Source organism: Rattus norvegicus, chromosome 7 (genome assembly GCF_021556685.1).
Source record: "Rattus norvegicus strain SHRSP/BbbUtx chromosome 7, alternate assembly SHRSP_T2T, whole genome shotgun sequence".
Classification (NCBI taxonomy): Eukaryota; Metazoa; Chordata; class Mammalia; order Rodentia; family Muridae; genus Rattus; species Rattus norvegicus.
The window spans coordinates 72,747,501-72,774,220 of record NC_141540.1 but is presented as its reverse complement, the minus strand read 5'-3'; the positions used below and the strand labels follow the sequence as shown (position 1 = coordinate 72,774,220).

The following is a 26,720-nucleotide window of genomic DNA, read 5'->3' as shown; positions in this document are numbered from 1 at the left end:
TATCATCTATCTATCTATCTATCATCTATCTATCTATCTATCATCTATCTATCTATCTATCATCTATCTATCTATCTATCATCTATCTACCTATCTATCTACCTATCATCTATCTATGGAGGCAGGGTATGCGCACTACAGAACACCAGTGCAGGCCACAGGACAGTGAGCAGGAATTCAGTTCGCCCCTCCCACCCCGAGAGCCCTGTGACTAGAACTCGGGCAGTCAGGTGTTTGGCAGCAGACACCATCATCTGCTGAGCCATCTAGCCAGCCCCAGTTCATTACTTTTTGAGACAGGGTCTTGGTGTGTGGCCCTGCTGGCTTAGAACTTGATGTGTAGTCCAGGGTGGCCCACATTCAAGCTTGAGGCCACCTTCCTGCCTTAGCCTCTTGAGTGGCATTGCAGATGTGTGCCCCCAAATAAACAGATTAGCAGCTAAAAAGTTAGCTGAGTGTCATGGTGCACACCCTGTGAACCCTAGCACTCAGGAAAAAAGCAGAAGGATTGGAACTCTGAGGCCAACTTGGATTCTACACAGACCATGTCTAAAAAGAAGGTGAGGAAGCTGGGTGGTAATGGCCCAGGCCTTTAATTCCAGCACATGGAAGGTAGAGAGGTGGATCTCTGAGTTTAAGGCCATCCAGAGCTACATAGAGAAACCTTTTCTCCAAAAACCCAAAACCAAACCAAACAAACAAAAGGTGGGGAGGGATTGCTGGAGAGATGGCTCAAAGGTTAAGAGCACTGGATACTCTTACAAAGGACCTGGATTCAGTCCCCAGAACCCACATAGAACTCAAAACTGTCTGTAACTCCAGTTCCAGGGAATCAACTACCCTTTTCTGTTCTCACAGGCACTGGGGTTGCAGACAGTACACATACGTGCATATATACATGTAAACAAACACTCAGACACCTACAATAAAAGTAAATAAAATATTTTTATACATTGTGTTTCTGCACACGTCTAATTTGGAAGTGCTGAACACTTTGCCCTCTTATTAATGGTTTCATCCAAACCTCTAAGCCTGTAGTATCTCTTCCTTGTCAATATCTGTTTATCCAACAAACACACTGAGTAGCTGGGTTCCAGAGACTCTACTTGGTGTTGGGGACTTGGAGGGACATTGTCCTTATCTGGGTGGTGATCTGAACTTCAGGAGAAGCCTGAGCAGAGGCAGCAGTGAACCATGAGAAAGGCATCCTCCTAGCAGGGCGTGGCCACCATGGTGCTATTTACAGCACTCAGAAGCCTGGAGGCAGGAACTGGAGTCCCAGGCTAGCCTGGGCTACCTAGCAAGGTCCTGCGAGAAACAAAAGGCATTTATCAGCTCAGTATTAATTTCCTTAACTTCCAATAAAGATCCTTTATAACACACTACAGAGCAGGGTATGGCGTTGCACAGCTTTAATCCCAGCACTCTGGGAGCAGAGACAGGTGAATCAGGACTACACAGTGAACCCTACTCCCAAACCAAACCCAAAACCTCACAACAAACCAACAAAACAAAAATGATGTGTGGCTCAGACTGACCTCAAATTCTTGGTGATCCCCCTGCCTCAGCTGCCGGTACTGAGATTTCAGGCATGTACCATGGCTAGCTGGTGAAAATCTTAGGATACATCACTTAAGATGGAGGCAGGAAGATTACGTTTGAGGCCACAGGGCTGCTGAGCTACATACAAAACAAACGAAGAAACCCAAAACAATGAAAAAGAGCTAGAAATTGAAGTTGATTTGGAGTTGAGGGGCCAGACAAGAGATAGGAAGTAATGAAGTCATAACATTTGTCATGACTGATCACAAGAATAGTAAATGCACCATTTCTTAGGTCTCCAATGTCTTATCCTCCTCGGGGGACTGAGAGCCCCGCCCATCTTCCCTCTCCACTCCCTTCCAGCCTGGGCTAAAGATAAAGGGTTCCCAGGCACTCCTCAGCTTCAGCATTTGGAGAGCTCCCGCCATTTTCTTCATCCAGCACTTTCTGGAATCCTACCACTGGGAATGTTTTGAAGGAGTGTGTGTAGATTTGCGTGTGTTGGTTCCCGTGTTCCCGGGGGGGGGGGGGAAGGAGTGGCCAGGCTGGCTGGAGAGTTATATTTAGCCCCCCTTTGGCTGGATGCCTGGCTCCAGGCAGCATGGTGGAGAGTCATTGGTGGAGAAGAGAGGCACATCATTGGTCTGAGATAGAGTTCCGTGTTTCTGTTTCTGGCCACTGGCTGGGAAGAAACATGGATGTGGTTTAGAGAATTAAGGTAGACTTAAAAAAAATTAGAAACAATATAATTATAAACGTAACACATAATTGTTGGCAAACTTAAAGACAAAAGCACACGGAAGATACAAAAACATCAATCTTTGTTTTACTATTCTAAGAAGAGAATTGTTATTTCATGTTTGTTTCTGTTGTTCTTTTGTTGGTTTTGGGGGGAGTTGCTGTTTTTGTTTTTTATCTCTTTAAAAGGTTTAAATTACATTTCAATTTATTTATCCTGTGGGTGTATGCATGTGTAGGCATGTTTGTGTTCTACGGCACCCAGGAGGTCAAAGGACCACTTGCAGAAAGCAGTCTCATCTATTGTGTGGGTTCTGGAGCTCAAACTCAGGTGTTCAAGCTTGGCAGTGTGTGTCTTTGCCCATGAGCCACCCTGCTTCCTTCCCAAACCCCTCTTCAAAACAGGGTCTCCCTCTGTGCCCAGGCTGCCTTCCCAACACCACCTTTAAGACAGGGTCTCCCGGAGGCTGGAGAGATGGCTCAGCGGTTAAGAGCACCCGACTGCTCTTCCAGAGGTCATGAGTTCAATTCCCAGCAACCACATGGTGGCTCACAACCATCTGTAAAGAGATCTGATGCCCTCTTCTGGTGTATCTGAAGACAGCTACAGTGTACTTATATATAATAAATAAATAAATCTCTAAAAAAAAAAAAAAAAAAGACAGGGTCTCCCTCTGTGCCCAGGCTGGCTTCAGACTCACAGCAATTCTTCTGATGCAGTCTCCTGAAGTGCTACGATTAAAGGCATGGGTTACTACACCCAGAATTCCATGTATTCCCAGCACATTATAGGTAATTTATAAAGTTAATCATAAATGATATGTGTTCATATTCTTTTGGAAGGTGCTAGATTGAGTCCAGGGCTTGTTAAGCTCTCCTCCTAAGTCCTGGGGTTATAAGCATGTACCAGCATGCCTTGCTCATCTTATAATTTGGGTGTTTGTTTTTCTATGACATGGTTTCTCTGTGTAGCCCTGACTATCCTGGAACTCACTCTGTAGAGCACAGCATGGAACTCACAGAGAACCATTTGTTTCTGCCTCCCGAGTGCTGAGTGCCACCCCTGCCCAGCTCATTTTATAGTTGTTAATCTAATCTTTCAATAAGTCTTATAGACTTATTCAAATAATAGAAAATTTATAATGAATAGTAATCCCTTTGTACTTTTCTTCCTTAGCCTCTTTACTGTTTCTGTGGACACTTCCAAAAACATGTACACTTACAGTCAAGTACCTGCATACATGTATACATTGTATACACTTACAGTCAAGTACCTGCACACACGGATACATTATCTTTTCATATCAGCACATAAAATTCATCTCATCCAAAATGTGAACAACTGAGTACTTGTTGTCTGGAGTAGTCTGGGAGGTTTCTCTCCTGGGCACTGACACCTACCCCATACATGTTGCAAAACAAGGAGATTAATCTCTTTGTTTAAAAACTTCTGCCTTGGGGCTGAAGAGATGGCTCAGGGGTTGAGTGTTGGCTGCTCTTCCAGAGGTCCTGAATTCAATACCCAGCACCCACATGGTGGCTCACATGCCCTCTTCTGGTGTGTCTGAAGACAGCTAAGGTGTACTCATATGCATAAAATAAGTAAATCTTTTAAAAGAAAACAACTTCAGACTTTCTGGGCTGGGTGTGGTATCTCATGCCTTTAGCCTCAGCATTTGTAAGGCCTCTGGAGGCAGGAGGATCTCTGAGTTCAGGACCAGCATGACCCACAGTGAATTCCAAGCCAGCCAGGACTACTTACTGAATGTCCCTCAAAACAAAAACAGTAGATTTTCTGATTTTTTAAAAAGTTTTCTTATTTTTGGAAAAACTTTTTGTTGTTGTTGTTATTGTTGTTGTTTATTTAGCAGGGTCTCACTTTGTAGACTAGGCTGGCCATCCATCTTGAGTGCTAGGAGTCGTCTGCAGAGAGAGTTAAAAACTTAAAGACGAGGCTCACAAAATGACGAGACATGGGTCACCACGACTGCAGAAATGTTTTAAGTAAAACAACAACCGTAAGCCTAAAATCAAAGCAGTGTGGCGGCTCTCACTGCAGTCCCAGCCTTCTGGAGACTAACCCAGGAGGCTTTGCCGTGAATTGATGGTCAGCATGGACTACAGTGTGACATCCTGTCCCTCCAAAACAGTCAAATGAATAAATAAATAATAAATAAATAAATAAAACCATCCTGACAAAGGGTAACTGCTATTAACATGTTTTCCTATGCAGGATATATATGTATATATGTATATGTATAAATACATATTTATATACTTTATATATACATATATGTTTACATGTATATAGATACATTTATTTATATAATATACATATATGTATATGTAATACATCTTAAAAAGTATTCCTTTTTCCTCTCTTGTCCTTGGCCCCATCCCATTTTCTTTCTTTCTGTGCTAAGGCTGATGATGGCTCAGGGTCGCATGGGTGCTACACACTCACTCTGCCACCATCCAATTCCTCACTACTGCTGGGTGACTTTTTTCTGGGTTTCTTTAATACAAACCTCTGGAATGAACATTTTCTTCCTATCCATCTTATCACTTCGGTACATGTTTTGCAAACTGCATCCCTAGCACCAGAATCTCGGTATAGTGTATTAATATTTAAACACTTAATGGAGCAGGATGACTTGCTAAAACTGGTTTGCCATGCCCTGTTAAGGACTCCTTCCCCAATTCCTCTCCTTCGTGAATTCCATTTCCTGGCTTTATTCTTTCTAAGTGTGACTTAATGTGTTGGTGACTGGACCAAACCCAGGCTCTGCCCTTGCTATAGCAGATGTCCTAAACAAGCTTCTCAGACCAGCTGTTTCCTGGGCTGTGGATGCATTGATTATGGAGTGATCAAATAAAAGCCAGATTTTTTTTTAAAAATGGGAGCACGGTAGGCAAGCATTCTACCATCTATTCATTTCCAGCCCCAGTTTAAAATTTAATTTTGCGGGGGTTGGGGATTTAGCTCAGTGGTAAGTGGTAAGTGGCAAGTGCAAGGCCCTGGGTTCAGTCCCCAGCTCCAAAAAAAAAAATTAATTTTGCTAATTTTTGACATGTATGGGTGTTTTACGTGCATGTATGTCTACACAAGCTGCATGCCTGGTGCACATGGAGGCCAGAAGAAGCCATCAGGTCCCCTGGATCCCATGTTACAGATGTTGTGAGCCGCCATATGAGTGCTGGGACATGAACCAGCAGCCAATGCTATCACTGAACCATCTCTCCAGCCCTAAGGGTTTTTTGTTTGTTTGTTTGTTTGTTTGTTTGTTTTTTGTTTTTGAGACACGATCTTACTATGTAGCACTGACTGGCCAGGAACTCACTATGTAGACTAGGCTAGCCTCAAACAACCAGAGTTCCTGCTGCCTTTACTGGGCTGTAAGGTGGGAACTACCATGTGCAGCTGGTAGTTTTTATACTTATTTTTTAAAAAATGTTTCTCCTTTGTGCAAAGAAATATAAGGGAAAAGAAACATTATTGTGTAATCTTCGAAATTAATGTTTTATAATTTTTCTTGAGAACTTCATACATGTACCCAATACTATATAATCTTATCTATCCCCCACTTCTCTCCTCTTCTCTCCTCTTATGTGCCCCCAATATGTTTCCCTCAGAGACTTTTTTGTTGTTGATAAGATCAATTAGTCCTGACCCAGTAGAGCATGGAAAACCTGCCCGTGGGAAGATCCTTAAGTCTCCTCAGCAGCCATCAGCTGCCCACAGCTCCTCAGTAACGGGCGTGGCATGCCTCCCCTTCTATGCTGGACTTTGGCTCTCCTGAGCCTATCATAGGCCTTGTGGTGCTGACCACAGCTGCTGTGAGCTCTGAGACAGACAAGTCATAGCCAGAAGACAGCATCTCACAGTTCTCCCAATCCTCCAGCCCATACATCATCTGCTCCTCTTCCTCAAGGTTCCCTGAGACTGGAGTAGGAGTAGGGTGGGGTGTTGATACAAATGTCCCATTTAGGGATGAGCATTCAGTACCTTTTCTTAGTACTTTTCCACTAATTACCAATCTCTGCACTTAACTGATAACCCACTCAGAAAAAAAGATCCTCAGGCAAAGGTTGGGAGAAGCCCAGGCCTATAAATATAAATAAATATTTAGAATGCAATCGGAGACATGTCCACTGAGCAAAATAATGCTAGCAGGTTTCACCCTAGTGTCTCATTATGTGGCCCTGACTTTCCAGTTTTGTAGGAACTTATTATGAAAGCCAGGCTGGCCTCGAATTGACAGAAACCCAACAGCCTCTGCCTCTGGAGAGCTGGGTTAGCAGTGGGCTTTTGAGCTGGATTATAGTATTTGGGGGGGAATCCCCTCTTGTGGTGTTCCTGACACCCCCTCCCCTTATTGCACTGCTGTGCATATGTTGCCTGGCACATCAAAACTGCAATGTAAATGTTCAAGTACTGGGTAGGACCACTGATGTTCTTCCTCCCCCCAAGAAGCCCGAATAAAACCTTCTTGCACTAGGAAAGCTAGCTGGCAGGGCAGAGGTTTCCTGGCAGTTGAAGGGTGATTTCTTTATGTCCTGCAATCAGTGTGAGTGGTGTCTTCGGTAATAGAGTTTTTTTTCTTTTCTTTTCTTTTCTTTTCTTTTCTTTTCTTTTTTTTTTTTTTCTCGGAGCTGGGGACCGAACCCAGGGCCTTGCGCTTACTAGGCAAGCGCTCTTCCACTGAGCCAAATCCCCAACCCTCGGTAATAGAGTCTTAGTGTGTAGTTATGAAACTTTAAAACATTTTAAATGAACAGGATAGTGCTGGCATATGCTTTTAATCCCAGCACTATGAGGCAGAGGCAGGTGGATCTCTGAGTTCAAAGCCAGCCTGCTCTACAGAGTGAGCTCCAGGACAGCCAGGGCTTCAAGGAGAAACCCTGTCTCAAAAACGTGTGTGTGTGTGTGTGTGTGTGTGTGTGTGTGTGTGTGTGTACACATATATGTATACATATTCATTCATTCTATATATATTCATACATTCATATATATGTATATATGAATGAATGAATGAATGAATGAATGAATATAGAGCCAGAGAGATGGCTCAGTGGTTAAGAATATGCACTGCTCTTTCATTTCAGGGAACCAGATTTTCAGTCACAGCACTCATACTTGGCAGTTTAGAAGCACCTTAACTCCTGCTCCAAGGGACCTGATGCCCTTCTGGACTCTTTGGGCACCCGTACTCACATGTATACATACGCATACATAAATGCATAATTAAAAAAATAAATAATTTTTATTGTTTTTTTTTTGAGACAAGGTTTCTCTGTGTAGCCCAGCTGTCCTGGAATTCACTCTGTAGACCTCAGTCAGCCTCTGCCTCCTGAGTGCAGATGGTAAAGGCATGTGCCACACACCCAGCTAAAATAAATCTTTAATTTTTTTAAAGATTTACTTATTTGTGTATATGAGTGCTCTGTTTGCATGTATATCGGCTGCATGACAGAAGAGGGCATCAGATCCTATTATAGATGGTTTTGAGAGAGCCACCATGTGGTTGCTGGGAATTGAACTCAGGACCTGTGGAAGAGCAGCCACTGAGCCATCTCTCCAGCCCCTTGAATAATTTAATCAAGGCCTTGTAATCCCAAGACTTGAAAGGCAGAGGAAGGATTGCTGTATGTTCTGGTCTACATCATGAGTTATAGGGTAGCCAGGGCTTCATGGAGAAACCATCTCAAAAATATATACAAAGAGCTGAAGCAACAAATAAACGCTACCACCAATGATACAAACACTGCAGGACACTAAGTATTATCTCTCCTGGTCTGGCTTTCCAAAGAAACCACGAGGTGTAATTCTGCCTAGGATTTGTAGGAAGGTGCTTGCACATGTAAGTCTAACTCCAGCCAAATCACCTTTCTTTTGGTAAAAGTGGTGGGGTTTTCTTTTTTTAAAGCTCTGTGGTGGGTTGATCTAAAGGCTCCTATTTCAGCTGGACAGGTTGACTCTAGAACAATGATTTAACCGGTCTGATTGGCAGGGTGACACAACCCAGGAATCTGTCACTTACGAGGGCAGAGAGCAGACCCTGAATATGAGTAGAAAGCCTTTGCTTAGCGCTGATGATCTGTTTGTTTCTTCTACTGTTGTTCCTGTGCTTGGCTTTGTGCACAGTAGGCAAGTGCTCTCCCCTGAGTTACAGTTCCTTAAAGGGGCACTCCATTTCCGATTTCACATTTTTCTTTCAGAACAAAGGAACTGTGACAGCGTTTGCACAGCGGCCCTCCATGCATGTTTCCCGCACACCCAGGGAACATTCTGCACCTGTGTCACCAATTTTGCATTTTTTTTTTAGCAAGACGAGTGTTTTGCCTGTATGTATGTGTGTATGCAGGTATGCCTGGTGCTGGGAGACTGTAAGAGAGCATTGTATCCCCTGGCACTGGAGTTAAGGACTCTTTGTGTTGTTTCAAGACAGGATTTCTCTGTATAGCCTTGGCTGCTGGCCTTGAACTCACAGAGATCTACCTGCCCTGCCTCTGGAGTGCTGGGATTGAAGGGCTGTGCCACCACAGCTGCCCAGCAATTTAAGGACTCTTGTAAGCTTCCGTGTGGGTGCTGGGAACAGAACTCAGGCCCTCTGCAAGAGCAGTTCGTGATTTTGATGTCTGAACCATCTCTCCAGCCCCCTCTACAGCTCAGTAGAGGACGACACCTGTAAATGTTGTTCTTTTTGCTGTTAATGAATCCTCCCTAGCTTTCTAGTTTTCTTTCCTCTTTTTCTGTCTGGTTTCCCAGAAAGGCGTTTGGGTTTAGTGGAATGCTAGAACGTCACATACAGACGAGGACCCCCTTACCCAGCCTTACTACCCGGTGACCCTTCTTGGTGAGCCGACCACACAGCAGACTCCTGCTGTCAGCTGTGAACTCGGCTTCTCTCACAGGTTCCCTTATCTCAAGTCCCGTGTGTCTCTGTTTTCAGGGTCTGAGAGAGAGGAATGCCTTGTGCAGGCCAATGGAAAGGCCTGCGCTGCTCCTCCTCCTCCTCGCTCTCCCTGTTCACGTCTGACCTGTTTGATTTCCCCTCTAGGGAAAGCCATATGTCTTCGACCGTGTATTCCCCCCAAACACGACTCAGGAGCAGGTTTACCACGCCTGTGCCATGCAGATCGTCAAAGGTTAGACACCTTGGTCTTCAGAATGTATTTCCCATGTCCACCGTTACCCACCACCACCAGCAGCAGCAGATAGCTTTCTCTGCCTTCTCTTTCAGACGTCCTTGCTGGCTACAACGGCACAATTTTTGCTTATGGACAGACATCCTCAGGGAAAACGCACACCATGGAGGTGAGGGTTCTGACTTGGGGGTTGAGGGTTTCGAGGAAGGTTCACAGACGATCAAAAAGCCTTGTATTGGAGAAAATCCCAGGACCGGGGTGAGCTGAATCGGAGGCAGATGGGTCTGGAGGATGGAATGAGGTGCAACGTGGGAGGGAGGCTGAGAGGAGTCCCTTCAGCTGCACACTTGCCCTCCCTCTGCTGACCCCAGCTGCCCTCCCTTTATCTAAAGAACCAGCAGCAGTGACAGCCCAAACCCTGCTCAGTTGTCCACTTCCATTCACGGGCAGCCGTAGCGGTGACCTCCAACTGAGGATGCTCCTCACGTCGCTCCTGACCCCCGTGGCCCCAGTGACCTCTGAGTTGTCTCCCTGTGAGCCTCAGCCTCACTCTGGTATCCTTCACTCCTCAGGGAAAGCTGCACGACCCTCAGCTCATGGGCATCATTCCCCGGATCGCCCGAGACATCTTCAACCACATCTACTCCATGGATGAGAACCTTGAGTTCCACATTAAGGTGAGGAGCATGTGACTTCTGGGCACCTCAGATAGGGGCTGGGAAGACCCAGAATAAACCAGCTGAAGTCTTACTCTGGTTACCCCAACTTCCCACTAAGAATGTCCTCTCCAACACTTTCCCAGCCACCACTGTCCTGGAGTCTGTCGTATTGGTTTGGGATTCCCATATTAGAGTTAAGATCACCCTCTTGGGGCTGGAGAAATGGCTCAGAGGTTAAGAACGCTGGTTGTTCTTCCAGAGGACCTGACTCCAATTCTCAACACCTACATGGTGGCCCACAACCATCTCTACTTCTAGTTCCAGGGGATCTGATGGACTCTTGTCACCTCCTTGGGCACCATGTATGCACATGATGTACAGACATACAAACAGACAAAACATTTATACACATAAAAATGAATAAAAGTAAAACAAAATAACAGAACTCCTACTCCTCTCACACCACCCCTTTTCTCCCTAACCAGGTGTCTTACTTTGAGATTTACCTGGATAAGATCCGTGACCTTTTGGATGGTGAGTACTTGGTCCCTGTGGGTACAGGCATATGAGGAGGCTGAGAGCAGAGAGACCGCCATCATCCAGAGATTGGCTACAGTTAAGCATCCAGGACATGATTCTTTCACACCACAGTCCTGCGGTGGCACTTGCCTATAGCCTAGGCTGAGGCAGGAGGATTGTGATTTTGAGGCCACCCTGGGCAACTTAGCAAGATTATGTCTCAAAAGGAAAAAAATAAAAAGGGGTGGGACAGAGGTGGCACACCTGGTATGCGTGTGGCCTTGGGTTCAAATCCCAATTGATATGGAAAAATGGAGAAAGGAAAAGAGGGATGGGGATCTAGGCAGGAAGTAAGGTGTGAGGTTCTTGGTTCAATCTTCCAGCTTCCAGCTATGGACACAAAAATAGGAAGAAAATAAAAACCCTCTTAAAGCCTGGGAGAGTCGGGAGATGGGCTCAAGGCTCAGTCCTGACACAGAGCCCAAGAATAGCTGGAGTCCTGTGAGGAGGAAGGAGGAGTACTCCCTGTGAATATGGCGTTTGTGTCTCCACGGGGCATCTTCCTACCTTTAGCGTGCATGCAGTGTACCTAGGGGTGGGAGTCCTGGTCTCTCTCACCCTGCTATATCTTGATTCAGTGACCAAGACAAACCTGTCTGTGCATGAGGACAAAAACCGGGTGCCGTTTGTCAAGGTGAGAGCAGGGCGGGTTCTTGTGTGTATTGGAGCATCAAGAGGGAAGGGTCATTGGAGGACCCCTAAAAGGTCCCTTGTGTGGTATGTGGGCATCTCAATCTGAAGATCAAAGCTTATGGCCACTGCTGTTTGCCTCCCACAGGGTTGTACCGAACGCTTTGTGTCCAGCCCAGAGGAGATTCTGGATGTGATTGATGAGGGGAAGTCGAACCGTCACGTTGCCGTCACCAGTGAGTGGGGAGAAGAGCTCTTGGGTTGGAGGTCTTCTCAGCTCTCTTCTGTGCCTACTGGGGGCAAGTTAGCAGGGGAGGAAGGGCCTCCTGCCTGTGCAGCCCACTGCCTAGGAGATGACACCTTGGGGATGGGCCTTTCTCGCCCGGTGGGTGGAGTGGTTGCTAGTGACTCTGTGGCCGAGGGCTGCAGCTCTCTGAGAGCTGGCAGGCAGAGCAGCCGTATCTCCTGCAGACATGAATGAGCACAGCTCTCGGAGTCACAGCATCTTCCTCATCAACATCAAGCAGGAGAACATAGAGACGGAGCAGAAGCTCAGCGGGAAACTGTACCTTGTGGATCTGGCCGGAAGCGAGAAGGTTGGGATCTCTGGAGTAAGGTGGAGTGTGGGGGGTGGAAAAGGAATCCTTGGTGGGGAAGGTTTGCCTTTTTAAAAACTCTATTTGAAAGAAAAATAATTTTGGCCATGTGTGGTAGGAATACACCTTCCACTCCAGGACTTGGGAGGGACAGACAGATAGCATGAACCCTCCCCAGCAATAAACAAATATTTCATCATCAAAATATATCACAGGGAGATGGCTCAGCATGTGAAGCACTTGTTGTGCAAACCCTAGGATCCGAGGTCAGGTCTCCAGAAGCTACAAATCCAGGCACGGTGGTTCAGGTCTTTGATTCTAGTGCTTGGGCAATTAGAGGGAGGTGGTGTGAGCAGTGGTAAACAAAGGACCCACCTTTAAATAAGGTAGAAATTGAGGACCCGCACCTGAGGTTGTCCTCTGACCACACACATGCTGTAACATGCTCCCTGACCCCCTGCGTCTCTGTCTCTGTCTCTGTCTCTGTCTCTCTCTCTCTCTCTCTCTCTCTCTCTCTCTCTCTCCCCTCTCTCTCTCACACACACATACTCGTGTGCACATATACACATTTATATATAATCCAAGGCTAGGAACATAGCTCCTTTGGTAGAGTGCTTCCTTGGTGATCTCCATCTAACACTGCAGAAGCAGGACATACTGCTGCAAGCCTGTTATCTCCTTGAGAGACAGAAGCAGGGGGATCACAAGTTCAAGGCCATCATTAGCAACATAGGGAGTGTGAAGCCAGCATGGATTAGTTACTTTGCCTCAAACAAAACAAAGCACAGGGCCTCCGGGGAGAGGGTTCAGTAGGTAAAGTGCTTGTTAACAAGCTGGAGAACCTGAGTTCTGTCTTCAGCACCCATGTAAAAACCTGAGCATTGGGGTGCATACCTGTAAGTCCAGCACCAGGGAGGTGAAGGCAGGCAGACCCTTGGGACTCACCAGCCAGCCAGCGTGGCTTGACTGGAAAGCCCCAGGTCCCAGTGAGAGACCTCAACTCAAAAAAAGTAAGGTGACAATTTCCGAGGAACAGCACCAAATTGACCTTTGACCTCCACACACGAGCCCCTGCACACAGGAGTAAACAGTCCTGAGTCAGGCATGGTGGTGTACACCTGTAATCCCTGCAGTCAGCGAGGTGGGAGCAAGATGAGCTGGAGGGTGAAGCCAGCCTGGGCTACGTGGTGAGAATCTTCCCACCCTCACCCCTGAGTAATCCACAATTTAGTTTGTTCTGAAGATCATATGGTGTCATTACTGCCGAATTCTAGAATATACCTACATTTCCCTACCACCCATCCCCTGGCAGCCACCGATTTGACCCACTGACATCGAATTTTTCAGTCATAAAGTTCATGTAGTTGATATAGAGTAGTGAGGGAGAGCTTCAGCAAGAGAGTTCAGGTAAGTGGAGGATTCCTGATGCTGGCCGAGCATCTCTTTCTTTAAGCTTCTCTATTCTCTCCCCCTTTTTGGACTTTGATCTTCTGACTTTTTTTTTAATATTTATTTAAAATATATTTATAAGTACAGTGTAGCTGTCTTCAGACACACCAGAAGAGGGCATCAGATCCCATTAGAGATGGTTTTAAGCCATCATGTGGTTGCTGGGAATTGAACTCAGGACCTCTGGAAGAGCAGTCAGTGCTCTTAACCGCTGAGCCATCTCTCCAGCCAGACTTTGGCCTTCTAAGTGGAGAGAATGAGGCCAGCCTTCCCCTCTTCCTGACACACTTGTCCTGTAATTCTCCGACAGGTCAGCAAGACAGGAGCAGAGGGAGCCGTTCTGGATGAGGCAAAGAATATCAATAAGTCGCTGTCGGCCCTGGGGAATGTGATCTCTGCTCTGGCCGAGGGCACTGTGAGTGCCCCCAGCCCCTCCTCCACATCCTCCCCCCACCCCCCAACCCCTGAGCCCACGGACTCAGTGCTCAGTGAGCAGCACTACCCTTCGGAATCCAGTTGAAATCATTTTCACATTCATGGTCTGCTCCTGCTCTAGAAAAGCTACGTGCCGTACCGTGACAGCAAAATGACGAGGATTCTCCAGGACTCTCTGGGAGGGAACTGCAGGACCACCATGTTCATCTGCTGCTCACCATCCAGCTACAATGACGCAGAGACCAAGTCCACACTCATGTTTGGGCAGCGGTCAGTGGCAGGGTCCCGGGTGTCCAGCCACTGTCCCATCCCTTGCTATATTCACACACACTCACAACCACACACACATACACACACAGAGACACACATACAAACACACTCAGATACACACACAGAAACACAAGAAAACATACACACAGACACACAAAGATACACAAACAGACATACATACACATACACACACAAGCACACACAGGAACACACAGAAACATAAACATACATACACACACAGGCACAGTTGCACACACAGACACACACAAAGGTACACACAGACACAAACATACACACATGGGCACACACATAAGCACAGACACACACAGAGATACACACAAACACACACACAGGGACACATAGACACACACAGAAACACACAGACATACACACAGGCACACACAGACACACACAGACGTACAGGCATACATAGATACACATATACACAAAGACACAGACACACAAACACACACAGGTACTTATAGACACACACATCACCAAGGACCAGCTGGAGTCTCATATTTGTTTTTCTCTTTGCTCAGGGCAAAGACCATCAAGAACACTGCCTCAGTGAATCTGGAGTTGACTGCTGAGCAATGGAAGAAGAAATATGAGAAGGAGAAGGAGAAGACCAAGGCCCAGAAGGAGACAATTGCGAAGCTGGAGGCTGAGCTTAGCCGGTGGCGCAATGGTTAGAGAGGGATGCTGTGGGAGTGAGGGGCTGTGGCTTAGGGAGTGTTTAAGGCCAGGAACCTCTGAAATCAAGGCTGTGCTTCCGGAGGAGAGCAGTGGGTGGTGCTGAGGGCCTGGAGATCCTGGCTCTGAGGAGTTGACAGGGTGGACTCAGGCCTGCAGCTCTTGTCTCCACTGTAGTCACTGGCTTCGCTGCTGTGACGTGACATCTAGCTATAGCAACTTAGGGATGAAAGTGTCTACGCTGGCTCAGTCTGAGAGTACAGGGGAAGGCATGGTGGCAGGAGCATGAGGCAGCTGCAGTCAGGAAAATGCCCACATTTAAGGTGGATCTGCCCAGTACTGCCCATATTTAAAGTGGATCTGCACAGTGCTGCCCACATTTAATTTAAGGTGGATCTGCTCACTTGCACTAACTCAGTCTGGAAATCCCCTCTTAGATGTCCAGAGGTTTGTTCATAGGTGATGCTAAGTACTTTCGGGTTGATGATTTTTTCTTTTTCTTTTTTCTTTTTTTCGGAGCTGGGGACCGAACCCAGGGCCTTGCACTTGCTAGGCAAGCGCTCTACCACTGAGCTAAATCCCAAACCCCTCGGGTTGATGATTTTAGCCATCGCACTCTTTCCTCTCCTGTCCTCTGTCAGGAGAGAATGTGCCTGAGACTGAGCGCCTGGCTGGAGAGGACTCAGCTCTGGCAGCCGAGATCTGTGAGGAGACCCCTGTGAATGACAACTCATCCATCGTGGTACGCATCGCACCGGAGGAAAGGCAGAAATACGAGGAAGAGATCCGCCGTCTCTACAAGCAGCTCGACGACAAGGTGAGACCGCAGTGTAGGCTGAGATGGAGGCCACAGAGCTAGCTTGGGCTGGTGAGACCAAGCCTGATGACCCGAGTTGCATCCCCAGAGCACCACCTGGTGGACAGTGCTTCTGACTTCCATGGGAGCACGGCAGTGTGCGTGCGCACACACCAACACCACATAGGCCCTTGCACACTGTACAACCATTATGATGTGGAAAATGAGTTTTAGAAATAGACGAACATGAAGAATACCAGTTGTTATCATGTAGAAAAACACTTAATATTTTACTCTTCTTCCGGCATCGTGCAGCCGAGGTATGCAGTTGAAGCAATTTGCATCTAGTAGCTTTCTTTTAGATGGCCTCACATTTTAGGTGAGCCTCGAATTCTTGATTTTCCTGCCTCAGCCTCCTTGGTGCTGGGGTTACCAGTGCAGCCGCCCTGACAGACTCCAGTCTTTTCGGTTAACGTTACATTACATGTGGTTTTCCGCTCCGTTAACAGTTCTTCACAAACAAATCTATCTGGGGCTAAGGACACAGTTCACTTGGTGGAGTGCCTGCACGCAGAAAGCTCTGGTATTACCTCCAGCAGTGTGAAATGCCGGGTAGATTACACGGAGGCACATGCCTCTAATCCCAGCACTTAGGTGGGAGCAAGCTCAAGGTAACCCTCAGCTACATAGGAAGTTTGAGGCCAGCCTGGACACCCTGTCTGGGAAAAAAATGCTTTTAAATAGATGTCCGATCCATTTTTCAAAATGGATTTGGTTGTTATGCATAAGTATTTGCCTTTCAGGCTCAGAGATGGCTCATTGGTTAAGAGCACTGGCTGGTTTTCCAGAGGACTTGGGTTGGATTCTCAGCACCTACATGGCAGCTCGCAGCCATCTATAACTCCAGTTTCAGGGGATCTGACGCCCTCTTCTAGCTCTGCAGTCACCAGGCACACATGTAGTGCACAGACACATAGGCAGACAAAAAACTCATACACATAATAATAAAATAAAAAGATTTAAGGATACACACACACACACACACACACACACACACACACACACACACACACACCGTTTGATCCAGGTGTGCTATTCCTGCCTGTAACTCCAGCACCTAGAAGGTTGAGGCAGGAAGATTGGGAATCTGAGACCAACTTAGGATATACACAGTTCTAGCCCAGCCTGGGCTACGTGGTGAGACTGTAACACACATACACACCGAGATCCTGGTCAAGGTTCCACAATAATCCCAACATTTATTTAGATTGAGGCGGGGGGATCAAGAGTTCCAGGTCATTTGCAGCTACACCGTGAGACCAGCCTTAGCTACATGAGACCCTGTCTCAAAAAGTACCCGTAAGTTTTAATTTGATTGTTTTGCTTTTAAATGATTTGGCTAGATGGGAGTGGTAATATGAGAGGTCCAGGCCAAAGGATATGGATGTGTAGACTTTTGCTGTGTGATGTTAAGGTTGTCCCAGAGGGACTGTCATAGTGCTGCCATCCCATAGCAAGGTCCACCAACTCAGAGTTTAGGGGGTCTGGCTTCTCCCTCCCATCCCAGCACCCTAAACTGGGAGAAGTAGCCCCTCACATCCCCTCTTGTCTCTGACAGGATGATGAGATCAACCAGCAGAGCCAACTCATTGAGAAGCTGAAGCAGCAGATGCTGGACCAGGAAGAGGTAGGTAACAGAGGGAGGGACCGTTGCCATCCCTGCAAATCAAATAGCGCTCCTCTAACCCAGGGCGGGAGCTGCGGAGGATGCAGCTCTGTTGGTAGTGTGTGAGCATGCCATTCATGAAGCCCTGGGGTTGGTCCTAGCAGAGCATACAACCGTTGTGGTGGCATAGACCTGCAATCTGGTGCACACCTGTGATCAGGATAGACGTTCAGGCCGTCCTTGGCTACAAACCTTGGGTACACGAAACTTTATCTAAAACAGACAGAAGTACATGGATGAATTGGGCATTCTACTTAGTGGCCAGTGACCTGTGAAAATCGTGCATTATGGAGACTTCATTTAGGAGGCTGAGTTAGGAAGATCAAGAGTTCAACGCTAAGCGGGGCGTGGTGGATCCCAGCATTTGGGAGGCATAAGCAGGCAGATCTCCGAGTTCAAGGTCAGCCTGGTCCACAGAGTGAGTTCCAAGACAGCCAGGGGTACACAGAGAAACTCTGTCTCAAAACCAGACTAAGTAAAGAGAGTTCCAGCTATCTGTAGCTACACAGGGACCAGTCAGTTGCTCTTAAGTCCTGGTGATGGAATCTCATGCTTTTCCATCCTGGTTAACGGAGCCCGAAGCTCGCTTCCCCTTGACTTGTACTTGGGGTGTGTGCCAGGTGGGGTGTTGGGACTTAGCCCACACACACAGCGTGCGGTCTTCCTCTTCCTCAAAGCTGCTAGTGTCCACTCGGGGAGACAATGAGAAGGTCCAGCGGGAGCTGAGCCACCTGCAGTCTGAGAACGATGCCGCGAAGGAGGAGGTGAAGGAAGTGTTGCAGGCCCTGGAGGAGCTGGCAGTCAACTATGACCAGAAGTCCCAGGAGGTGGAGGAGAAGAGCCAGCAGAACCAGCTGCTGGTGGATGAGCTGTCCCAGAAAGTGGTGAGTGCCTGGCGAGTGGCCGGGGGCTCCCTGCCCTCACAGCGCCTCTGCCTCCGCCATGACTGTGCGGTCTTGTCTCCTGCGCTGCTGCTGAGTGTGTTAAGACACCCTCCTCCCCCCGCCCTGCCTCTGCAATTTGCCCTTCTCTCTTCCAGAGGCTTCTGCAGGGTCTGTATTCTCTCCATAGCAGCCCTCAGAGTCTTACATGACTTGAGAGGCTCTGCTCAAGCTGGGAAGGGGAGCAGGAGGCTGGCAATGGTTATGACCTTAGGGGCTGTCCCTAGGCCACCATGCTGTCCCTGGAGTCTGAGCTACAGCGGCTCCAGGAAGTCAGTGGACACCAGCGAAAACGGATTGCTGAGGTGCTGAATGGACTGATGAAGGACCTGAGTGAGTTCAGTGTCATCGTGGGCAACGGCGAGATTAAGCTGGTGAGTAGGACAGCTGTGTGTCTGGGTGAGATTAGCAGGGTCTAGAGGTGACAACGGGTAGGAATGGCATGCAGATCTGTACATAAGAAAATGACCTATTGGGATCAGGAGGCAGAACCAGATTATCTATGAAAGAAAGTCCCTCGGGGTGCCGAGGTGTGCAGCTGCAGTCCCCGTCCTCAGGAGGGTGAGACAGGCTCAGGGGTTGGAGACTAGTGAGGGCGATGTTGCAAACAAAAGAAATGACTCACTGGTTTTCAAGGCAGAAGGGAAAGCTATCAAAATCCAACATCCGAATGTAAACAGGGGCTTTGAAATGAGGTGCTAGTCAGTAGGTGACTCAGTCAGGGTTACTGTTGCTGTGATGAAACACCATGACCAGAAGCAACCTGGGAGGGAAAGGGTCTGTTGGCTGTGACATATCTCAAGTCACAGTCCACTGGGGGAAGCCAAAGCATAGAACTCCAACATGGTGGGAGCCTGGAGACAGGAGCTGAGCCCGAGGCCATGGAGGGGTGCTGCTTACCAGCTTGATCTCCACGGCTTGCTCAGCCTGCTTTCTTTTCTTTTTTTTTTTTTTGGGGGGGGGGTTCTTTTTTTTTTTTTTGGAGCTGGGGACCGAACCCAGGGCCTTGCGCTTCCTAGGCAAGCGCTCTACCACTGAGCTAAATCCCCAACCCCTCTTTTCTTTTTTTTTTTAATTTTATTTATTTATTTTACTTATGTGAGAACACTGTAGCTGTCTTCAGACACACCAGAAAAGGGCGTCAAGGGGGTTGGGGATTTAGCTCAAAGCCCTGGGTTTGGTTCCCAACTCCGAAAAAAAGAAAAAAAAGGGGGGGGGGCGTCAAATGGTTGTGAGCCACCACGTGGTTCCTGGGAATTGAACTCAGAACCTCTGGAAGAACAGTCAGTGCTCTTAACCATGAGCTATCTCTCCAGCCCCCTTAGCCTGCTTTCTTATAGCACCCAGAACCACCAACCCAAGGGTGACACCTCCCACCATAGGCTGGGCCCTCCTGCATTAATAACTATTTGAAAAAAAAATACCCTGCAGGCATGCCGACAGCCTGATATTCTGGAGGCCTTTTCTCAACTGAGGCTTGCCCCCTCTCTCAGACGATGGCTAGCTTGTGTCAAGTTGGCATAGAACTAGCCAGCACCAGCTGCTAAAAGGTGTTGAGTAATTCCCAGCTTCCTTGAGTACCTGTGAAGGGGAGTGAGTCGGGGCGAGGGTGAAGGATGCAGATGCAGGCTTTCCGCCTCAGAGAAGCAGCTCTTCCTCCCCTGCCCACTTCCAGCCTGTGGAGATCAGTGGGGCCATCGAAGAGGAGTTCACGGTGGCCCGACTCTACATCAGCAAGATCAAGTCAGAGGTGAAGTCCGTGGTTAAGCGATGCCGGCAGCTGGAGAACCTCCAAGTGGAGTGTCATCGCAAGATGGAGGTGACCGGTAGGGAGCTGTCGTCTTGCCAGCTGCTCATCTCACAGGTGAGTGTCTGAGGATGGGAACCATTGTATGAGAAGGGATGCTTTGAGGCTATAGAAGGCCTGAGGAACCAGGGTGATGGTGGAGAGGATCCAGGCATGAGATTTAGGGGATACTGACCTTCAACCTGACCGTCTAAAGGAAGAGTCTCCATAGGACCAGCCGTGGCCTTTAGCTTCATAGAGGCTATGAGGGAAGGCGTGGGAGGAGAGCTGCAGTTTACAGTGTAAGACCCTTTGTACCTTTGTCTCCTTTATGCCACCAACCCCACTCCTTCCACCAGCACGAGGCCAAGATCCGTTCGCTCACGGAATACATGCAGACTGTGGAGTTGAAGAAGCGGCACCTGGAAGAGTCCTATGACTCCCTGAGCGATGAGCTAGCCAAGCTCCAGGCGCAGGGTGAGACCTCCTTGGATCTGAGGTCCCAGAGGGACTGGGAAGGACAGTCACACACACCGGAGGAAATGACCGACAGCTTCTCACCTGGGTTCTCGGCTCATGTGCTCCTTCACATGTAGCCTGACCTTTGCATGTAGCTCTTTTATTTTTTTAAAGATTTATTTATTATGTATGAGTACACTGTAGCTCTCTTCAGACACACCAGAAGAGGGCATCAGATCCCATTACAGATGGTTGTGAGCCACCATGTGGTTGCTGAGAATTGAACTCAGGACCTCAGGAAGAGCAGTCAGTGCTCTTAACCCCTGAACCACCTCTCCAGCCTGCATGCATCTCATTTTACACGAATTCTAGACTCTCTGTTCTTTATCCTTGATAAGTCAAATTGGACTGTCCCAACCCAGAATGTCCCTATGCACCCATCCCCTGTGACCTGGATTGCTGGTGTCATGGGAGCTGTCTTCCTCTCCTTCTCTTAGAAACTGTACACGAGGTAGCTCTGAAAGACAAGGAGCCAGATACGCAGGATGCGGAGGAGGTGAAGGTGAGCTGGGGAGGGTGTGGAATAGCCGTGTGGCAGGGCAGGGGCTGACTGACTGCCAGCCCAGGAGTCTGGCTCTGAGCACAGGGTTGTGCTCTTTGCAGAAGGCCCTGGAACTACAGATGGAGAATCATCGTGAGGCCCATCACCGGCAGCTGGCCCGCCTCCGAGATGAGATCAATGAGAAACAGAAGACCATTGATGAGCTTAAAGAGTAAGGGTCTTAGATGTGGCTCTAGTGTCTACCCAGTCTACACCACTCCAGCCATCCTTCTGGATCCTTAATGTCCAAGGTCATTTCCTCAACAATGACACTCCCTGAGGCCCAGTCTCAAGAGACATAAGAAGGGTTAGAGAGGTGGCTCTGTAGTTAAGAGCCCTGGCTGTTCTTCCAGAGGACCTGGGTTTGATTCCCAGCAACCACATGGTGGCTCACAACCATCTGTAACTCCAGTCCCAGTGGATCCGACACCCTCTTCTGGCCTCCTTGGGTACCAGGCACACACAGAGCACACACACATACTTGCAAGCAAAACACTCATGCACATAAGAAATTAATTAGAAGACAAAGGTAGGGGCTGGGGATTTAGCTCAGGGGTAGAGCGCTTACCTAGGAAGCACAAGGCCCTGGGTTCGGTCCCCAGCTCCGAAAAAAAGAACAAAAAAAAAAAAAAAAAAAGAAGACACAGGTAGTTAGAATTAGACCTGCCCTTGAGACCTTTATGATTGGAGTACTCCGGCTCCCATGTTGCCATGAAAATGGTAGCCAGTGTGTACCCCCGATAGATCCAGTGTGTACCCCTGATATCTGAAGTCCGGTGCATCAGGTCTCACTGGGACGTGTAGAAGACAAAAGTGCGAGGGACCGAGCTTCCTTTTCCCCCTTCAGTATCTCTTTATGTCCCACCCTCCCTAGCCTGAACCAGAAGCTCCAGTTAGAGCTGGAGAAGCTTCAGGCTGATTACGAGAGACTGAAGAACGAAGAGAACGAGAAGAGTGCCAAGCTCCAGGAGCTGACGTGAGTGACACACCTACCGGCAGACACACGTGTGCAGATGCGGGATACATAGGTGGCCTCTGTCGGAAGAGGCACAGGAAGCAAGCATGAAGGGGTGGGGAGAGGAAGGGGACCAACAGAAAGGATTTCCAGGCCTGGTGTGGTGGCCCACGCCTTTAATCCCAGCACTCGGAAGGTGGAGGCAGAGGGTTCACTGTGAGTCTGAGACTAGCCTGGTCCATACAGTGAGTTCCAGGACAGCCAGGGCTATCAGGTTTTGAAACAGTGTAGACTGTCTGATCCCTAGAAACTTTGTAGGTGGCTATAAGATGCATAGAAAGAAGAGTTGGCACGATGGGCGCCTGGTAGTGTTAGCTGCAAATAGTAGAATCGTGGCCTTCCGTAAAATTTCCTCTGAACTCCTTCTGAGGATTCCTTTCTGATTACTGCATAGCAAACACAAGTAACCTGTATATTAGATGACGGTAAAGATAAAGGAATGGTGGGCGGAGTGTCCAGAGAGGTCTTTCTTGTCTCTTTCTCCTTATTTTTTCTGCTGCAGATTTCTGTATGAGCGGCATGAGCAGTCCAAGCAGGACCTCAAGGGGCTGGAGGAGACAGTTGTGAGTGGTTTCCTTCTGTGCCTCATTGTTGGACTGGGTGAAGGCTCTGTGCTCCTCACCTCCTCCCCGTCCTCACCTCTGCCCACCCTGTCCCTCCTGCTCTTTTACTGTGCGTCGGTGGCACAGTCGGCATGACGGACCACCACTGTATAGACGGAAGGTTTCAGTGATTGTGGAGGGGGAAGGTAGGCCTGGTTTCCAGTTGCCCCCAAGTTTGCACTATTCCTCACAGGCCCGTGAACTCCAGACCCTCCACAACCTGCGCAAGCTGTTCGTTCAAGACGTCACGACTCGAGTCAAGAAAGTAAGTGTGCCCACCCTCGAGTCACACCGACCCTGTACTCTCCTTCCCTCTCAGGGCTCGCCAGCCTGTTGTCCCCTGTGGGGTCGGTTTGGCCTCAGGACAGCGTCTTTTTTCCTCTAACCAGAGTGCAGAAATGGAGCCCGAGGACAGTGGGGGGATTCATTCCCAAAAGCAGAAGATCTCCTTTCTTGAGAACAACCTGGAACAGCTTACAAAGGTTCACAAACAGGTCAGATCCAGAAAGGAGTGGAGAGAACTTGAGGCCAGGTCCCCGTGATACCCACCTCCCGAAAGGCCCCTTGGTTCGGGAAGACGCAGTTGCATGCTACGCTTAGCCCTCTTACCCATGAGTCCCTGCTTGGGACCTTATCTGATTGCACATGTGCACTGACCTTTGCTCTGAACCCATTCTCCCTTCTCAAAAGTTTTTCTCGCCTATCTTTGCTTAAAGTGAAAGTCCCCATCTTGGAGGACGAGGTTAAAATGCATGCAGGACAGAGACACATGGGGGTGTAACTATCTGAGGGCTGGGAGGTGGGTCAGCAGCAGGCTTGCGTAGCCTGCACAAGGCCCTGCGTGCGTCTCTCTCTAGCTCTGTGGTGGGGTCATGGTCCAGGTATAATACTACCAGACTTCAGACAGGGATATAAGGAGAGCAAGGGCATCGGGCTTTTTCTTAGCAAAACCAAACAAAAACACTTCATGTGCAGGTGTACCCTACAGTAAATGATGTTCTTCACATGACCCACCCAGCCTATCGTGGGCACCAGTCAGAACGCCTGCATTGAGCAGCTGCCTCTCTGTCCCCTTCTTATTGCTTGCTGCCTGGCGCTCTGTAGGTGGAAGCCTGGGTTTCAAAGTGTGGGCTGTCTGGGTGAAAGAGCAGTCCCCGAGGAATCAGGTCAGGAAATGATGAGTGTGTCCACAGCAGAAGAGGTCCCATCCATACCGAGGAACCAGAGCACCCAGTAGTCTGGCCCTCTAATTGATTCATAAAACAAGTCCCAACCTAAACTTCAATATCTCTGTCTCGAGTCCACCTTAAATTCCATCTGGACTCGTTCTCTAGCTAAGCCCACCTTTCCCTCCCAACCTGCTGTCTGTGTAAAGACACAGTGAGTGCATCCTTGTGAAAACTTCCTAAACTCGAGACTTGGCCACAAGCTGCTGGATTTGCCGTCTTTGGACCTCCCGAGGGTTTAAGTGTTATCTTTCCTTCCCTCTCCTATTATAAAATGGTAGGACATCTTAACAGAAAAGCTGGATGACAGCTAGAAAGATCTTTTAAAAAGCAGGCTAGGGACCTAGCTGAGTTGAGAGAGTTCTTGTTGAGCTTGGGCAAACAAAACCTTGAGTTTGACCCCAGTCCCTTACAGCCTGGGCATGGTAGCACAGGCCTGTAATCCCCGTACCTGAGAAGATAGAGCTTGAGGGCAGCTGAGACTATATTGTGAGTTCTAGGCCACCCTGGGCTACTTAGTAAGACCTTGACCTACTGTCTTTCTTTTTCTTCCTTTTTTTTTTTTTTTTAAAGCCTCTCCTCTTTTCCTTCCTCAAAGCGTCTGCTTCTGCTCTAAGTCCCAAACTCCAAACACTGCTCCCCTACAGGATATATAGAGAGAGTGAACGAGATCCCTTGTTAGCAGACACAGTCTGTGAAGGAAATAGAGTCACCAGCTAAGCTAAGCCAGTAGTGCAGAGACGTTTGGCGGTCCCTAATCAACTAAAGCTGCTCAGAAGATTCACTGTCCCCTCCCCGTCACGCCCTCTGCTGTGCTGACCTGCCCTCCCTTCCAGACTCCCTCCTTTCCCCCCTCTGTCCCTCCCTCCCTCCCTTCCTCCAGCTCCCAAGGCCTTGCACCTGAGTGGTTTCAAGTGCTCCAGTCAGTGTGCATGCAGACCCTGCAAAATGATCTGAGGGCCTTCTCACTGCAGAGTGGTTGCCATTACACTCTTGCATGATTTTAATGGGGATGGGGAGGACAGCCTAGGGGTTGGGTCCCTATGGAAAAGTGGTGAGTGCTGCAAGCGTTTTTTTTCTTTCCTTCCTGTGAGGCTCTGTGTGGCTGTATGGGGGTCCCAGATCCCGGCTTCTGCTCCTGTGCTGCATGGCTCTCATCCTCGCCCTTCTCAGCCCATTTCCATCCTCGGACTGTCACGTGCTCTTGCTGCCCTGCCCTTGGCATGCACACACAGCCATCTTATTCCCACGGGGGCCCTGGAGCTGTTGGTCAGGCGTGGGCTGTGACATACAATGGATGGGAGTGTCCAGGTGGATGAGGCACGGACAGGGCACTGTTGTAAGAACTCAGGCCATCTTAGAGCTGCTGGTTTTGCTGCTTAGAAAACAGGGAGCTGGGAAGAACTGGCTGGAGCTGCACACTGCTAGAGGGAAGGAGGTCTCTCGAGGAAGAAATGACAGGGTCCTGATTCTCCTTTATTCTCTCTCCTCCCAACCCCCACACTCCTCTGGGTGGCTCTATTTTGGGTCACTGGCTTTTCTGGGTTCTTCTGCGTGGCTCACTCCGCAGCTGGTACGTGACAATGCAGATCTGCGTTGTGAGCTTCCTAAATTGGAAAAACGACTTCGGGCTACGGCTGAGAGAGTTAAGGCCCTGGAGGGTGCACTGAAGGAGGCCAAGGAGGGCGCTATGAAGGACAAGCGCCGATACCAGCAGGAGGTGGACCGCATCAAGGAAGCTGTGCGGTACAAGAGCTCTGGCAAGCGGGGCCACTCTGCCCAGATTGGTGAGTGGATGTCAGTGGGTGAGACCTCGTCACCACCTGAGGCAAACACAGCCCATCCCAAAGTGCCAGACAACTCAGCACTTGCTTTTAGCCCCAGTCTTTCCACCACAGGATGATGATGTCATTTTGCTGGGGTTGACCTTGGGACCTGGTGAACTTGGGTAACCGATAGCTTTCTTACAGTTGTTTCTCCTGTCTCGTAGCTAAGCCTGTGAGGCCCGGCCACTATCCTGCCTCCTCACCCACCAACCCCTACGGTACCCGGAGTCCCGAGTGTATCAGCTACACCAACAACCTCTTCCAGAACTACCAGAACCTGCACCTGCAGGCTGCGCCTAGCTCCACCTCAGACGTGTAGTGAGTGACGTGGGCGTGGCCAGAGCTCCAGCCCAAGGCTTTCCGGGCCCTGGGAAGGCATAGGGTGGTGTCAGCTCTTGGCTCATTTAACAATTAATTTCCTAAGTCATGTGGTTTCTGACCCTTTTTACGACCTTCTGGGTTGTGGTTAGGAGGTGGGTGCTGTCTCCCTGTGTCTTTGATTGGTGGCCTCTTTACCAGGGATGGAAAGGGTGACTGACTGGGAGGGGGATGGTTATAGTGGCTCTCAGAATGGTGGGCTGTGGGCCCCAGGGGCTGCAGCGCTATTCTGTTCCTTCCAGCTTTGCCAGCAACGGAGCCACATCTGTTGCCCCCTTGGCTTCCTACCAGAAGGCCAACACGGACAATGGTGAGTGACGAAGACCCAGCCGACAGGGTCCCCAGGGAGAAGAGAAGTGATTACAACAGACAGGAACAGAACCTTCCTCCCACTAGAGTGTCAAATAAAAAGATACCGTCAGGGAGGGCTCAGTGGCACAGCGCTTGCCTAGTGTGGTTTCCTCCCTGCATTCCATTCCTGGTACAGTGGGGTGGGGGGTTGGGGGGATCCTGTGGGTCCGCTGAGCCTTGGGCTTGCTTAGGTCTCCAGCCAAACCCACTAGTTTGTTTAGAAGTAGCTGCTCTGTCTATCTGTCTGTCTGTCTATCCCTGTCTCAGTGA

General features: G+C 48.8%; 1 protein-coding gene across 3 annotated transcripts in view; it reads left to right on the top strand.

The window, feature by feature from the left end:
• Positions 1 to 26,720, top strand: part of Kif5a (kinesin family member 5A) — a 39,614-nt gene that overhangs the window by 5,117 nt on the left and 7,777 nt on the right. For 2 of the 3 annotated variants that reach the window (XM_087557306.1, XM_087557305.1), the window contains exons 2-26: positions 9,342 to 9,429; positions 9,525 to 9,598; positions 10,002 to 10,106; positions 10,574 to 10,622; positions 11,246 to 11,301; positions 11,446 to 11,533; positions 11,769 to 11,893; positions 13,653 to 13,757; positions 13,899 to 14,047; positions 14,590 to 14,738; positions 15,385 to 15,560; positions 17,158 to 17,226; positions 17,943 to 18,149; positions 18,434 to 18,580; positions 19,882 to 20,070; positions 20,352 to 20,469; positions 20,949 to 21,013; positions 21,115 to 21,224; positions 21,927 to 22,028; positions 22,570 to 22,630; positions 22,863 to 22,934; positions 23,059 to 23,163; positions 25,466 to 25,682; positions 25,886 to 26,039; positions 26,342 to 26,413. In XM_087557306.1, the coding sequence (XP_087413432.1) occupies positions 9,342 to 9,429; positions 9,525 to 9,598; positions 10,002 to 10,106; positions 10,574 to 10,622; positions 11,246 to 11,301; positions 11,446 to 11,533; positions 11,769 to 11,893; positions 13,653 to 13,757; positions 13,899 to 14,047; positions 14,590 to 14,738; positions 15,385 to 15,560; positions 17,158 to 17,226; positions 17,943 to 18,149; positions 18,434 to 18,580; positions 19,882 to 20,070; positions 20,352 to 20,469; positions 20,949 to 21,013; positions 21,115 to 21,224; positions 21,927 to 22,028; positions 22,570 to 22,630; positions 22,863 to 22,934; positions 23,059 to 23,163; positions 25,466 to 25,682; positions 25,886 to 26,039; positions 26,342 to 26,413 (2,852 nt within the window). 3 annotated transcript variants of the gene reach the window in all.